General features: G+C 34.6%; 2 protein-coding genes and 1 pseudogene across 2 annotated transcripts in view; 1 reads left to right on the top strand and 2 right to left on the bottom strand.

Annotated features, from left to right (window-relative positions):
• The window catches only part of LOC114932164 (uncharacterized), a 15,929-nt gene extending 12,424 nt beyond the window's left edge, over positions 1–3,505 (bottom strand). Inside the window, exon 1 of the mRNA XM_085485100.1 lies at positions 3,402–3,505. The gene's annotated coding sequence lies outside the window, so the exon portion shown is untranslated. The remainder of the gene's footprint in view (positions 1–3,401) is intronic.
• Positions 2,866–12,767, top strand: LOC114932162 (uncharacterized). The gene is given in 7 exon segments (XM_029304330.2): positions 2,866–3,226; positions 8,436–8,661; positions 8,820–8,971; positions 9,090–9,907; positions 9,909–11,260; positions 11,408–11,555; positions 11,747–12,767. Coding segments are annotated over 6 exon segments (2,748 nt in total). The 5' UTR covers positions 2,866–3,226; positions 8,436–8,447; the 3' UTR covers positions 11,811–12,767.
• Positions 12,768–12,882: 115 nt separating this feature from the next.
• LOC114932155 (uncharacterized) lies at positions 12,883–15,311 on the bottom strand (annotated as a pseudogene).
• Positions 15,312–15,335: the final 24 nt, after the last annotated feature.

The raw sequence follows: 15,335 nt of genomic DNA on the forward strand, positions 1-15,335 counted from the left end.
TTCACGGTGCGTGAACCTATTTTCCTGTAAGACTGCGAGGGTGCCCGAAGGCACCCCTTGAAGGCACGTGATGCGTGCCATCAAATAAAGCTGCCAATTAACTCGAGCACGCGTCATACGTGTGCGTTGACTTCCTGCGTCTAAAAAGAGTCTAATATTGCTTCGAGACACTTAGACCGAAACCTTAGATCGAGACATAAAATAATACAAGGGCAAAAATGAAAACTCCACTTCTATCTGTCGTGACTCTGCGCAAAAACGTTTCGATAACACGTTTGTATAACTGTTTCGAATAAAGCGGAACTTCTCTAGTGAATATCAGACGGTTAATCGATTATTTACATTGGGACCGTCCGAGATCGTCATCGGTTGAACAATTCGAGAAGTCACTGATCCGTAAAATGACTACCATCGTGGGCATCGTCGAGAGCGAATGGAAGTTCGTTGGGGACGGCCCACAGTCAAGGGTTAACAAAAGTCCGTTACAGTTATTCCTCGAAGTAATCGTTTGGTCGAGCACTCGCGGCGAGCATTGATAAAACGACCGGTAATCGATTTGTATGGTAGTATACATATTGCTTCAGTCTTAATTTTGAAACACTTTCAAGCGAAGTGAACAAACGAGCGAAGTTTACACAGAGAGAATTTTCTCTTAGAATTTACCCTGAATAATCATGTGAGACAACGTGATATTGGATGAATTTTATAAGAGTTTCTTTGATTAAAAATATTTATCACAATAAAAATATTAATATCTACCACAATAATATAAAATATGTTTCATTAATTTTATTATGTACAGGGTAAATTCTAAGAGAAAATTCTCTCGTGTACGAGTATAAATACCACGTGTGAAAATTCTGATTATATACGTTTACTGTATATATTTGAGATATATTTGATTCATTGATGTTTTTTAAATTAAAAAAAGAAATTTCAAGTTAAATTCAAAAATTAAAATTGAAAATATAATAATTAATAGATTATATACGATCGTTAAACTGTAAACAGTTAAAGAATAGACAAGAATAGAATAGTATTTGAATATAAACTTTATATATAATTTATAGTATTTGAATATTAACTTTATATATAAATAGTATATACATTTGTTACAAATTTATACTAATAAGATACAACGCGGTCACTAAAATACTTTTTTATTTAAGTTAATTATCGAGCTATTACGGATTTCTCTCGATCGTTTCGCGAAGGTTGTTCGTTTTAACTATTTCCTTAATTGCACGGCGTGACGGTACATTTAATTAGCTTTGTGATTGAGTCGATGAGAACAACAAACGCGCGTAATAGCAGGACGTAATGATTGCGTCTGGATATTACGGCGAGAAGGAACGGCTGCTTTTATAGATACTGGTTTTACACTGCCTATGGTTCGCCGATTGCTAAATAAGTCGGGGTCGACGCGACGTCGGCGTGGACATTTTTTTTTTTTGGGTTCGCAATCGATTTGAATTTATTCAAGAAGGTAGCCCACGATCCGCACGATCTAGAGTCTGGACTATTGTTAATTGCACTCGGGAGTATCGCTCGTAGGATCCGATTATACGCATACGCTTTTCCGGTGATGAAACCGAAGACTCTTGATTTTTATCATTTTTATGAAATCGCCAGGCTATTTTATAATATTATGTCGTAAGAGATCGGTGCTTTTTTGGCTGCGTACCATAAATCAGGGCTCCATATATCGCGTGTGTTATTAAAATACACGGTGTTATGTCCATCCGTGCTTCTGATATTAATTTATCGCCCGCTTTGATCACATGTGAGATTAGTGAGAAAGGCGTAGGCCACGTCGAAGTGTTCCTTACACGCCGATGTTTCATGGGTTACCCACGCAGCATCACGTTTTAGATAAGTGCCTCCGAATAATAGTATACGAAATGTTCGATTCCCAGGTTTTTCTCGGTAAGAGAATCGATCTTTCGTCTATCGCTAGATTATATCAAGCACCCTCCCGTATTTGTTCTCGCTAGTAGCCATATTGAATTACAAGGTGAGTCTATGTAGAAATCGCTTTTTGCTCGGCCCAAGGCCTCGGCGAGAGATGTGAATGAATCTAGAACCTGTTTCTCCTTGCATCTCTTCTTCTCACACTTGTCCGACTTCTTTGCGCTCAAGTTGAACGAATAATTTTATTGAAAAATAATATTCAACGTTTTTTCATTGCGTTTGTGCTTGATATATTTTTTAATATTTATTTTTAAAAACACTCCTCGTTGCTTTGTACAAATTTTTGGAAGCAGAATCTTTATTTCCTTTCTACTTCCTTAATTATTTTTATTTTTGTTATCAAGAATATGCATGTGTATAGAGTTGAAAGTAAGATTCCATCGACACAGACTGTGTTAATGAAGATTATGAAAAAGTAGGAAAAGAATAACAATATTATTATTAGCATATATTACGTATAGGAGAAAATAACTACTCTGTTGGCATCTCAAAGTGCGAACTTTTACAAAATTGATATGGCATTTCATTGTTCACATTTGTCCACAGATACTTCATCGTTGTTGTTCATCATGTAAAAAAATTTAAAATAAAAATGAAATACAAAATCAATATTTGCAAATTTCTTTTATTTTTTATTTAATTAATTTTGTTAGAAGGTGGAGAAAACAAACGATTATCTATGTATATGAACAAATGTGGAATGTCATATCAATGTTGTAAAAATTCGCCGTTTGGGGTGCCGATTTCCTAAGAGGAACAGACACAAACGCACACAACAGAAATATTATCAACAATAATTGTTAAGATGAAAAAAAAATATAGGGGCGGATAGAGAGTAGGGGCAAAAGGATTGTGTTCCTGTGCAGGTAGCGCCACGCGTAATCGGCACGACTGCGATGATGTGATGCCGGCAGTTTGGAGCGAGTCTTGCCGGTGAACAGGTCGGGTGAGAGCGGGACTTCTTCCCTCTCGTCGATCGGTGGCAAAGATACAAGATACATACACATATATATATATATACATATATATATATCGGTACCTCGCCTCGGGTTTGCTCCGAAACCGGAGCCGTGCGATACGGATATACGGCAACGTATAGCTGTGCCGTCGACCGTTTTATTTATCAGTGCGTTTCCGCATTCACGGACGCGTGGTAGAGTCGAGAATTTAGATCGGAATCGTACCGATGATGTATCGTTTCGACCGCAAAACTATGTTCGCGCTGTCGACGAGCAATAACGTTCTCTAATCGAAGGTAAGTCTTCGGTTACGGTGCCGTTACCATATCTTATTTTCCTCCATTCCATTTGCCATTAATAACTGCATGCGCCGATGTTGCGATAAATAGATAATTTAAATTTGTAATACGAAAAGTCTATTTCGTGTGTTTTTTTTTACATAAAATGTAATTTGAAAAAGTAATTGCTTACTAAATAAAACTGCAGTAATAATTGCTTCGTCTCCTCTGCTCATCACTTTTCACTGCTTTTAGTCACATTTGATTGTTATTGGATATTAATATATACTTCTGAAGACGAAATAAAACTGTATAATATCGAAGGCTTTGTCCTTTATGCTCGTCACCTTTCACTGCTTTTAGTCGTACTTAATTGTTATTGAATATCAGCACATATTTCTGAGGACATTGATGTAAACAAACGTCGAATACACAGTCAATGTGATATTTAACTCTAACGTATTACCTCGAATAATATACATATATATATTCATGTTTTTCAATATTTTCATAGAAATTATTGACTTTTAATCAGATTTCTCTGCTATAATAAATAGTATTAAAAATTACGCTATAAACAATAATAGAAATTATTAATTTTTGACCGTAAACAAAAATGTTACACAGCTCAACTATAAAGTTAAATTAAATTCTATTTATCGAAATGTCACTATCACTATCAATGTTAAATTAATTAAAATAATATACACACAATTAAGTATTATAATCACACATTAAAATAAGAGGCGTTTTCTCTTAAATTAAAAAGTTTCGTTTTATAATTTTCGCATAAAAGTAAAATAATTTTATATTTCTTTTCGTACTTCCATGTATGTATGCTAAAGTTTCGCACAGAAGTTGTCGAGGAACAGTGAACTGAAACTGTTAACATAGCGGAGTCAGAATCGAGTCCTAATTTGGAACTTGGGTTACGACACAATCTCTTCTCTCATTTTTCGTTCAGTTCGAGGCTACCAATGAAACATTAATGACCATACAAATATCCTTCGCGAAAAATTCTTTTTGCTTCAACAACAAGAGAAACCTCAATAATAATGTATAGAAATAAACATTTCTTCAAACCAGAATGTTTAAATTAAATAACTTGACCGGTCCTAGCTTAAAAAGATATATAAATTGCTTGAATAATATTTATATAAAATCAGTTATATACAAATGTAAATAAATATAAAAGAAGAGAAGGATACTGCGATATGCTCTTTGCAAGGTTGACGTTAGCCCTCGCGCGCTTTCACTGCTAGACACACCTGACTCTTTACCATAGGAACCTGCCGTGCCTTTTAGGCATTATATACGTGCCAGAAAGCAGATGTCCATTGTCCTTGCAAACGAGGGACAGCAGCTACCCTCATCATTTCATCGATTAGACCTATAGTTTCAGGTAATAACGAGACCGCTGGCGCGCTATAGTTTACAGTCGTATGCATCGAGCCCTCAAAATTCGAGACCTCGATGATTTGACTCGAAATTTTCGACTCCGAAATACATAAGCCGCGATTCCTTCGACGGCTCGATCAAAGGAATAAAGTCAATTTCACGCATTAGCATGAAATATGATAAATATTCGACGGATCTTCTTTACTCTCCTTTTTAATTCCCGGAATATATATCTTTTCCATAATTTTTACTCTTCGCCAAACAGCGTCTCGTAGAAAGTAAAACTATCGGCGTGTCCTCGAACGACACCCAGTTCGATATGCATATTCATGAATAACTCGGACAGATCATTTTCTAAAGATATCGTGAATTTGATAAAAAAGTCACGAGCTAATTTGTAATTGAGCATAGAGAGTCTAGGTTTCTCACAGTTATATTATTAATAAAACCAGATATATTTACAGTTCAGTCATCTAGCTTTATAATGAATGCATTTTATATATCTTTATTTTCATACATCTTTTCTTAGTCCTATTTAAAGTATAAGCAAAGAACAATTTGTGCGCAAAATTCAACTTCCCCTCGTGAGACATAAAAATGATGAGGTTGATCTAAGTGCACGTAATCATGAGTATGGAGGGTAAAAATATGTGTGCACCTGCGAGTTTTTGTGTTTTAATACGAAAGGTACAAATGCATTTAGAAAGACTCCTATATTATGCATTCTCTTCCGGGACTAAAATTTTATAAAAATAATATCTTCTATATTATATATGATTTTTATGTATAATTTGTATAGATCGCGCTCAAGAATTATATGTAATTATAACATAAAGATTCTTAAAAATACTTACATTTACTAATATTTTCTTGATTATCCGAGTGTTAAAGGGGGCGTATTTAATTTCATAGAATATAGCGCGCATACTGCATATAACAGTAACGCATCTCGCGCATCGCTTGTGATCTTATACCGTTATGTTGAAATAGGTGAGTTCGCGGTACATAGTGCATACATAGTGCATAGTGTGTATCTGCTAGTTAATCACGTTGTTTATAATATTAACTGCCAACAAGATCGAACAAAATGGGTTGCGCATGACTTACGACAATAAAGCTCCCTGCAGATCGTGCAGTTATTGCGAAATATTTCCAGATCTTACCGCAGTTGAAATATGTTATCACATTGCAGTGCATGTTACTTTATTCATGACGCGATATTTGTATCGATTTGGTGAATATTTATCGTCTGAACGAATTATTCAAAAGACATGCAATATATTATGCGCAATGTGTAATACGTAATGCACATGCGTTAATATGCAATGCGATATTATTCCATGTACATATTTCATGTATATTCGTTTAAGATATCGCCGCTTCTTGATTGCGAATAATTGCCACAAGGAAAGAGATAATGTTATTCAAGGGTATTAACTCTTACATATTATAAAAAAAATATCATTCACGTTGTTAATGACCTTAGAATGATCAGCCTTGGTAAATATTAGTGCGATTATGTAGTCTTATCTATAAAGGATATGTGTACATACATATATATAATATATATCTTTAGAATTATCGCGTGCCTAATCATTGCAATCTAATATATATATTTTTTCTTGTATGAAATATGTACAAACACAATGCGCGTTTTAAAAATATTTACTTTCCTTTTTGCAAAATTTAATGCACAAAATACTTGCTTTTGTCGCGCTAGAAAACAATGAAATATCGTCAACAACAAATTAGTTTATTACTCGAAATTGCTAATTGACATTAATTCATTTAAAAATATATTCTTTGAAAGTAATTACGCTCAATAAAATGTACGAAAATAAAATCTAAGATAATTAATGATTTTTAGGATATTTTGTTGTAAGAAATAAAAATCGAGATGCTTAATTTTTTTATATCTTTTAACTTCACGTACAATTTTTTATAATTACGCAAATCATTGAATCGTTAGAATAGTAGAATTGTTTCACAAAAATGCTTTTAAAATATACTTTTTTTTATGCAATTTAATAAAAAAATTTTAGCCGGATATTTCTACAATCGAACACAGTTAAAGAAATATTTATTTTGTTAATATGTCTAACGAAGAAGTTTATTCGACCCCGTCATTATAATCGAAAAGTCAGATATATCCTTGCTTTCTCCACTTGAATTTGCAATCGCTTAGATTGCATCGAAGATATCAACCGTTATCTTGTTCTCTTCTAAATGAGAGATCAATGTCTCTCAGTTTAAGTCCCAGTTGCAGATGTATTTTCTCTTTTTTTATAAAAAATCAAATATGTCCGCGACCTTCTCCTTCTTCTATCAACTATTCTTCGTATACTTCTCCTTGAAATAATTGTTCTTTTGTATTTAGTGGAATTATGTTACACGCCCAGTTCTACAAAAGTTGGAAATGGGAATTTTATACACCACCGAGCACGAAACGTGCACTGTGTAATATATGAGAGGTACAACCCATATTTATTATTAAATTATTCGTCTGTAAAGAGACATTTAAAAAGTAAACATCTGAATATGTGCGAAAATGTTATGTTAAAAGAAGGGATGCTTGGCAATCTTATTTTGATGTAAGTAAATGACCATAACACACTGTTAAATATAAAATATACAATAATACTTATAGCATATTACAACAAAAATTTTTGTCAAAATAATAATACATTTACAAAATGCATATAATATTGAGGCTAAAGCAAAAGTGTATCATAAATTGATTATTTTGTATATATTTTGTATATATGCGAGAAGGTTTGAGTGACACATAAAAATGCTTAAAATATGTGATAAAACATTTGAACAATATGATTCTTTAGTGTTTATTAAACATCTGAAAAGACAACGTAAAATTAATGCAACAAAATATCGAACAACAAATAAAATTAAAAAAAAATAAATATTATTGATTTTTCTTTTTTGAATTAGATCAAGAAAGATAAATAATACTATTTATCATTTTTTATTTTATTCGTTTCTCAATATTTTGGTGTATTACTTTTACGTTATATTCTTTCAGGTATGTCGTAAATATTGAAAAATCATATTGTTCGAATATTTTCATGTATCACATTTGAAACATTTTCTTCATGTCACTCCAACCTTCTCGCATATAATACATAATAATCAATTTTCATAATAATTAATTAATATTATATTATTTAAGAATAATATTTAAACATATAAATACAATACTCTTCTGTTTTTTAATTACGTTATTAATAAAATATATAAAAATGTAATTGTTATTCATTAAATAGAACGATATATATCATTTGATAAAAAGAATCACGATGCGTAAAAATAAAAAATAAAAAGAAGGAAGAAAACGTGTGGTATAAGCGGGTTTATTGTACGATTACTTACCTGCGATGTTCTTCTCGCAGTCCATTTTTTCTTTTTTATTCAAAAACGTGAAACAGACATACGGGCATGCGACAGATGTACATACGCGATGGTGACCGTTTCGTGGACGAGGGCTGACGTCATCCGACGACAAACCTTTCAAGGAAGTCCGAGGCTGTCTCGCAAAGTCTCCCTTCCACGTTTCTTTCTTTCCTTTCTTTGCTTTTCTTACTCTCATCTCTCATACGCACAGGGTGTTCCATAGAATTTACCGTAGCCATTACCGTAGGAATTTTTAATTTGAACGACGTCTCTTACTTAAAATGTAATTTTCTTGATTGTGCTGAAAATATGTTAATTGTACATATAATTCGCTATTTACACTTTTACCTGTTTTCTTACTGTAATTCCCTCATTTCTCTCTATTATTTATTGTTAACACCAGATGAAATAATTTCACTTGCAGTACATTTGAACGATGCGTCTTTTCAAACGTCATACAGCCGATACAAGTCCTCAGCTTGTTTCGGCTGTATCTATCTCCCAAGATATTGCACCTACTGTCGAAAGTAATGCGTCTGAGAGACCGGAGAAAAAATCAAAGTCAGACGAAAAATTAGAAGATATTCTTCCAATTAAAGATGTCGACGCGCAAAAGGAACCGATGGATTCTTCTATTCTGACTCGTAAAGGTAGGAATGTATAACAAATTACTTATAATATTGATAATATTAGTGAGTGCGCACTTTACAACAACTGTATTACTTTATTGTATAATAAACAGTATAATAATAAAGGAATTGATTTTGATTGACATGTTAAAATCGAATCTTGCACCTTTGCGTAAAAGGAATTTCAACTTGGGGGCGAAAGATGGGTCGGAGATGGGATCAAATGAAGAGATCAGATAGTTCCGAATTACTTTCAGTATCTCGACGACGACGACGATGGAGCCCGCATCGGAAGAGCAGCTACGACGAAACCTTGAACGAGAAAGAAAATGTAACATATAATAATAAAATACGCGTTGTAATCACTTCAGCTAAGATGTTGATCCAATATAAAGTCTCTCGTTTACACGGAAGATGTAATCTTTCTGAATAATTCCGAACATTTTTAGGGTAATAGCGAGTTCCTGAGAACAAAGAGAATTCCCAGGGTGGAATCGTTGAGAAATTTCTTTAAGACCAGCAGCGATCATTCCTTCAACCCCAAAAATTCTGCGAGAAATGTGACGATACAAGAGGAGGACATCATCGATATCAGACACTGCCCGATGGAGAAGACTCTGAGCGAAGGAGCGATCAGGAAAACTCCTCTTCGAGGTGTCTGCTCCGAGATTATGGACGATCGCGAATTCGCTGGGATCACTCGAGAAACGTTTCTTCGTCAAAAGAAGTTGCAACTTAGTCGTAGCATTCAGGATCTTCAAGAGCAGCGGCGAGTCTTAGATTACATACTCAAGAATCAGGAGATCCTGAAGACGCGACAAGGCGACACGTTCGTAAGAGAAACCCTGGAGAATGCTCGAACGAATTCGAAGCGAATCTCCAATCGTTCGTCTACGGAAAGACCGAAGAACGTCTCGACGCGAATGTCTGATCATCAGTCTACTTCCGGTAACGAAGTCAAAGAAAACGTTTGTCATTCCCACGAATCCTCCGTCCCGCTGACCGGTTTGGAAGATCTACTGAGCAATCTGCGAATAGGTTGCGACGAAAGTGGCTACGATTCTGATAGTACCCGGACCGGCGCGGATTCGCCAGACAGCGAAAAATTAGCGGTACCTTCGACGATGAAACCACGAAGTTCCTCGGTAACGTCTGACGATTATCGCGGCTTGTCGCTATCATCGTTCCTCGGCGATGCCTCGCGGAAAAAAGGCGCGACGATCAAGTCAAATTCATCGAAAACCTCAACGGTCGAAAAAGTCGACGAGGATCGTCGATGCCGCGACAAGCAACGCTTCCTTCAATGATTCGACTGTGACTCAAACTACCATGTTGATGTCGGACGACGACACGGATAGCTGTGACGATGATACTTTCGCCGATTTTTTTGAATATCAACCAGACTTGACGAGAACTTATTCTAAGAGGGAGGCGGAACTGTTTCCGCAATGTTACAAGGATCTAATGATAGCAGCGTCTTCCGCGGCTCCGCTTAGCGAGGATTCAACGAAACGACCTGAAACGACGGAGAGTAATGATCCCGACATTACTCTGACACAATATGACGACGCTCCTGACGATGCTGATATGCACGGCATTGATGATGCCAAAACGAAAGTCGAGAAAAAATCTGTTGCAGCAAACCATGTACCTCAAATGGTTAAATTTCCGAATTTACTGAAAGACAAGAAATATAAAAATCGCAAGTGTTCCAGTCCGAGCGTGTTACATCTTTTAGATCACGTCGCGCCTACGTGTAACGACAGTCCACCGGCTAACAAAATCCGTTCTTTATCTGAAATGACTAATCCGCTACAATATTACAGCCCGAAGAGATCACGTTCCAGTCTGGAGCTCGATACAACGGACGTGACGAGGAATGCAGCGAAGAGAGTGTTGACGTTGAACGAGTTCACGCTTCCCAACACAGTTTCCAAGGCTGTCGGTAAAACTCTAGTACGACGCGAATTGAAAACGATGAAGCTCACAATGAGCCATACGATGGGTCTTGGTATTTCGGTGGAGCGACGCGAGGCGGCCAGACCGTTTTACGTGATCGCCAAGATGGAGCCAAACGGCGAGGCGGCTAGATCGAAGCAATTTCGTATCGGCGATGAGATCGTCCGAATCTGCGGACGTAGGATACGAGGTATGTCGATGGCGGAGGCGCGAAACGCCTTGCGAAGCTGCGTCGGCACGGTCGAGCTTCAGGTAGCGAGAGAGCCGAAGAAAATCGGCGACACCTGGGGCGACGTCTTGACGCGTACACGAAGCGATCCCGACTCGTGGATCTCAAGGAACCAAAGAACCGAATTTCACCCGACTTCCCGTGCTTCGTCTCCGACAAACCGCACTTCCGATGCGAGCGCATATCTCGACGACACGACTGGCCGGAAAATAACGGGGATGAAGAAGTTCCAGATCGTGAAGAAACGAAGCGCCGAAACTCGCGCCGTTCAACGAGGCTCCAGTTTAGCCATGGATCTGCTGACGATCATATTGACGAAGGGTGCGCCGAAGAAATTGGGCTTCTCCATCGTCGGTGGTGTGGACAGCAATAAAGGGCGCATGGGTATCTTTGTGAAAGATATTATGCCCGATGGACAAGCTGCGGAGGAAGGTATTGTATTTCTTCTATCGAGATATTAATGTGCGGTTTTACCGCAAAATATCAAGATTGATGTAAAAATAAAAATAGGAAGATATAATGATGTAATATAACGTGGAGGAAATAATTTCCATTGGTTTACTTGTAATATTGTTAAAGGTACTCTGAGAGCGGGGGACGAAATTCTAGCTATTAACGGCTCCTCGTTAGACGGCCTGACACATGCCAAGGCGTTGCAGATGTTCAAGAACGCCAAAGCCGGGAATTTGATACTTCACGTCGCCCGAAGAGACCCGGCGCATAAACGGTTGTCTCACACAAACCATGCAGTTTAGAGTAATGCGATATTTAACTATTAATATACGCGCCGGTTAGTTTTTGCTTCGCTCTATTAACAACCATATCTCACTATCTCTTTATTTGCTTCTTGCTTTCAGCGCCGTTAATTAATAATTATAATTATATGACATCTAACGAAGATTTTTTTCTCTGTTGCAGATATGTCACGCAATCAAAATCGTATGATTGCCTCAACAAATTAACGAAGTCCACCGACGAATGAAACTATTGCCATTACCATCGTTATCGAATTAATCTCATTATTGTAGATATATAATTGTTTCGAAAACTTTTTTTTTTCAAATACAATTTTCCTTAGGATCTCTGTATTAAATTAATAATTTATATTTCAACAAAATTAAATTATTGATATTGTGCATTCGAAATATTTGACATATAACTAGATTAACATCTTAATATATTTCCAATAATCTTTTATATGCAAAAGTATATATATATATGTATACACCATAATCGAACCATAATTGTGATAGCAATTAATTATTTTCACTAATATTCGTAATCATGGCTTCTTTTTCTAACAGATTTTTTTGACAAATAAGAACATTTAGTCTCATTGAAATCTCTAAGCAAAAACTCAGAGATGACAATAGTCAGCGTTTATTTGCATTTATGTATGTGTTGCACATTTAATTAACTTATTCTGTTTCAGAAAAAGGAAGAAATTAGAGAAAATTGAATTATATATTGCTATTGAAATATTTGCATTTCAAAAATACATCTATTTATATATAAACGTTATACTTTAACGTTAGAGATGTTAATTAAGGAAATAGAATAGTTAGCGCAATAATAATATTACACAGCTTTATAACCATGTCCTGTTAGATATAGTATGCTAACAACTTGGAATATGGTTTGACTTAACAGCATCGTGGGGGATTTGACATATGTTTTTACTTAAAAACGTATTATTGTGTAAATCGAACTACGCGAAAATTAAAAAAAAAAATAGCTAGTTTTGTTCGAAAACGCATAAGTCATTAATCGCGTATCGTTACTACAATAATTAATAATCCTTATTAAGTTATTTATTAAGAGATTGACATTATGAATGTCTACCTGCAAAATGCTGTGATATCGATTATAGTCGTATCGGCTCCGATATTATTACAAACTGTATATTTAATAATAAATGTGATGTTGTTAAATATAAAAATATACCTTTCTTTTAAATAAATATAATTTTGTCCATATAAACTACAGTATGTAAATTTTTTTATTTTTATCTATAGTTTATTGGCGCTCGAGTTGAAGACGTATCGATGAAGGAGTCTTTAAACGTTTTTATGTTTCAGAATTATCTTTAAATGACAAGAATGCTGTGAAATAAGATACTCCCGTTTTCACCACCTTAAATCGAACAAAAACACATAAATCATTTCCAATATATGTATTTTGTAAAATAATTTTTTCCAGATTTTCGTACTTACCACGGCGTAGAGTGTCATCGATAATGGAAACAAATTACCTGCTGTTAATTTGCATGGTACAACACTTCTGTAAAGAGTTATAATTAACAATGATTTTAATCTTGGTGAGAATTTATACCATTCCGCTGCATATCTGTGTGAAAAGATATTTTTAAAATTATTTTATATAAAATTTTCATCAAGATCGCGATTTCATGCAAACCAGGAAATATTGTAAAATATTTTTTTATGTCGAAATTGAATTTATAATTATTAATATTTTAGATATTTTTTTACATATAAATAATATTACAATTTTTTAAATCAACGACTCTATTTTATAAGAAAAACTCCAAAATCGATTTACAAAGCATAGAAATTTAGAACATTCGAAATTTATAAATCATAATTTTGAAATATTTTTGATAAGCTGATTTTCTGAAATGCGGGATCTAATACAAATATAAATATATATATACATATATAAGAATATAAAAAATTATTATTACGCTCGGTGAAATATATTCTGACTTTCGTCCATTAATTTTTGGCCGGAATAACACACGATCATCAGTTGCACCAATGCTCCCGAGATTATAAAGAAGTATCTAATTATTTCTTCCACTTGGTCTAACACATAGACGATCTATAATATACATTATATATCAAAAGTGTTATACATATATCCACGTCCCATCTCTGAAATATAATTATAATTTCACGAAATTTTTACATAATAATGTCGACACATAACAATGCCGATAATTTAAAAAATATGTCCTGCGATACGTATGAATATTTATTTAACACTTACGCGAACTCCAATCAGACTGAAAACCGCGCCAATAAATAATGAGAAGCTGATTCCCACAATCTTATGCGTGTCGTTCAATATATCGACATACCTACAAAATAATGATGACTTTAATTAATCACATTCTTTTTTTACTAGATCATCTGTGGCGAGTTCATGCAAAAGATTAAACACGGAGACACTCATGCTTACTCTAAAGCAAGTTGATGTTTCTTCAAGCACACAATGTATTCTCGATATATCATTTTCTCATTGAGTAATTCGTACTCCGCATTTGCGTGATTTTTAGTCTCGCCGTTCACGTTCGATATTATATTTTCAATTTGTTGACTGTAATGAGATTCTCGTGATAATTCGCGAAAGGATCTGTCGAACGAATCTTTTTTATCCGCACATTTATATCGTATTCTTACCCGATAACTTGGAATAAACCACATGCATGCGCGGTGCACGTGACATGCATAGTATCAACAGCCACCATAATAGTTATACCCACTGCGATCATAATAGTGGTGTACGAAAATATTGCCATAAAATACTTATCTTGATCTACCCCATATTCAGCATAAATTGCCAAGTGTACGGGGCGCGATTCATTAAGAGGTAGCACAATATCAAGAAGCTTCGGTCCGAATGAAGGTATTGTGACAAACATTAACACCATAACGTAAAGGAATGCTGCAAATTTATTAATGTTAAATATTATTCTTTGGATAATATTTTTATACATAAAATGTATCGATCAATTATACATCTGTATATATTAATATATACATAATTTCTTTTTTTTATAATGTAATATCACTTACTGAGATAAGATATTGCAAATTTCTGTGATATGACAGAATAACTTTTTATAACTCGAACTTCGAAATCATTCGTAAATATATTCCAATGGTTTTCCATAGTTTCGTATAAACGTCGAAACTGATTATAAAAGACGTGCAAAAACGATTTAAACATACACACATATATTACATATATAAATATGCAAATATAAAGAGAGAAAAGTACATTTCACTTTTTAATCAAACTTAAGCATAAAATTAACACTGGACAATGATATTGTTGTATTTGAAAATTTACCTTATTACGATACCAAAGCTGATTGAATAATTTTACAAGGAACGCCAGCGTTACAACCATTTGATACAGACATTCAAAGATCATTTGTCCATCATTTCTATGTATGTACAATGTTACTATCTGCGATTTAATTATATTGTAATCCGAAAATATATATTAAAACAAAATATACATATAGTAAAGAATTATATTTAGCATAATAGAAGTTTTTAAAGACAAACTGAAATTCAAATCAATCGTATTACCTCGAACGGCAAGTAACTTATTTCGATTATAAAGCAGAGTATTGGCAATAAATATCTCGTGAGCTTACGTTGAAATGGCCAAAGACCTAGGCACGACAAAAATATTCTATTGACATTATACTCTCGAAGTACATTCACCAGCATGATTCGCTTCTGCTTGTTACGATAGA

Source organism: Nylanderia fulva, unplaced genomic scaffold, assembly GCF_048542155.1.
Source record: "Nylanderia fulva isolate GAGA-0341 unplaced genomic scaffold, ASM4854215v1 Scaffold34, whole genome shotgun sequence".
In the NCBI taxonomy this organism is placed as follows: Eukaryota; Metazoa; Arthropoda; class Insecta; order Hymenoptera; family Formicidae; genus Nylanderia; species Nylanderia fulva.